The sequence below is a fragment of the Cariama cristata genome, unplaced genomic scaffold (assembly GCF_000690535.1).
Source record: "Cariama cristata isolate BGI_N322 unplaced genomic scaffold, ASM69053v1 scaffold26717, whole genome shotgun sequence".
Lineage (NCBI taxonomy): Eukaryota > Metazoa > Chordata > Aves > Cariamiformes > Cariamidae > Cariama > Cariama cristata.
This window is the reverse complement of record NW_009627514.1, coordinates 1-586: the sequence shown is the minus strand read 5'-3', so window position 1 is coordinate 586 and position 586 is coordinate 1. Positions and strand designations below refer to the sequence as shown.

Here is a 586-nt window from a genome sequence, read left to right as displayed (position 1 = left end):
CCTGCCGTAGCAAGCGCCCACAGAGGATGCAGGATGGGGGGACCAGGGACGGTGGGTTTTGGGTGCTCCTCTGTCCATTCAAGCACCCCAGGATATGCTGAGCCCCGAGCAGGGCCTGTGTCAGCCACCACCACCTCACATCTCAGCTCCATCTCCGGAGGAGGAAGAGAGGGTGAGAGTTTATCCACAACCCCCACACCCAGGCAGAGGCTTAGGAGCAGCCAGAAAATGGTACCTCGACCCTTCATAAAACTCTATGGACAGGCTGACGATCTCGTCGTCCGTCAGGTTCCCCTTGTTCTGCTCGGAGACTTCCCCGCGATCTTCATTAGACCCATTGGGAACTGCGGGAGCAGAGGGAGGGAGATGTTGAGCCATCGGGGGGGGGCACAGCCGGGGCGAAGAGGGGTCCCCGGGGTTGACGCACAGCCGGGGCGAAGAGGGGTCCCCGGGGTTGACACTCACCCTCTGCCATGGGGTAGGCTGCGTAGAAGTCACGCCGCCTCTTCATCTCATCTGCGAGAGAAGGGAGGAGGAAGGTAAAGAGGAAAAAAAAAAATCACACCAAGGGGGAGATGGGTGCAAA

At 59.7% G+C, this 586-nt stretch overlaps 1 protein-coding gene across 1 annotated transcript in view; it reads right to left on the bottom strand.

Annotated features, from left to right (window-relative positions):
* Positions 1 to 529, bottom strand: part of LOC104164979 (polycomb group RING finger protein 2-like) — a gene marked incomplete at both ends in the record, with an annotated part of 1,701 nt that extends 1,172 nt beyond the window's left edge. The window contains 2 exons of the mRNA XM_009704472.1: positions 236 to 344; positions 466 to 529. Of these exons, the coding sequence (XP_009702774.1) occupies positions 236 to 344; positions 466 to 529 (173 nt within the window). The remainder of the gene's footprint in view (positions 1 to 235; positions 345 to 465) is intronic.
* Between the last annotated feature and the right edge of the window lie 57 nt (positions 530 to 586).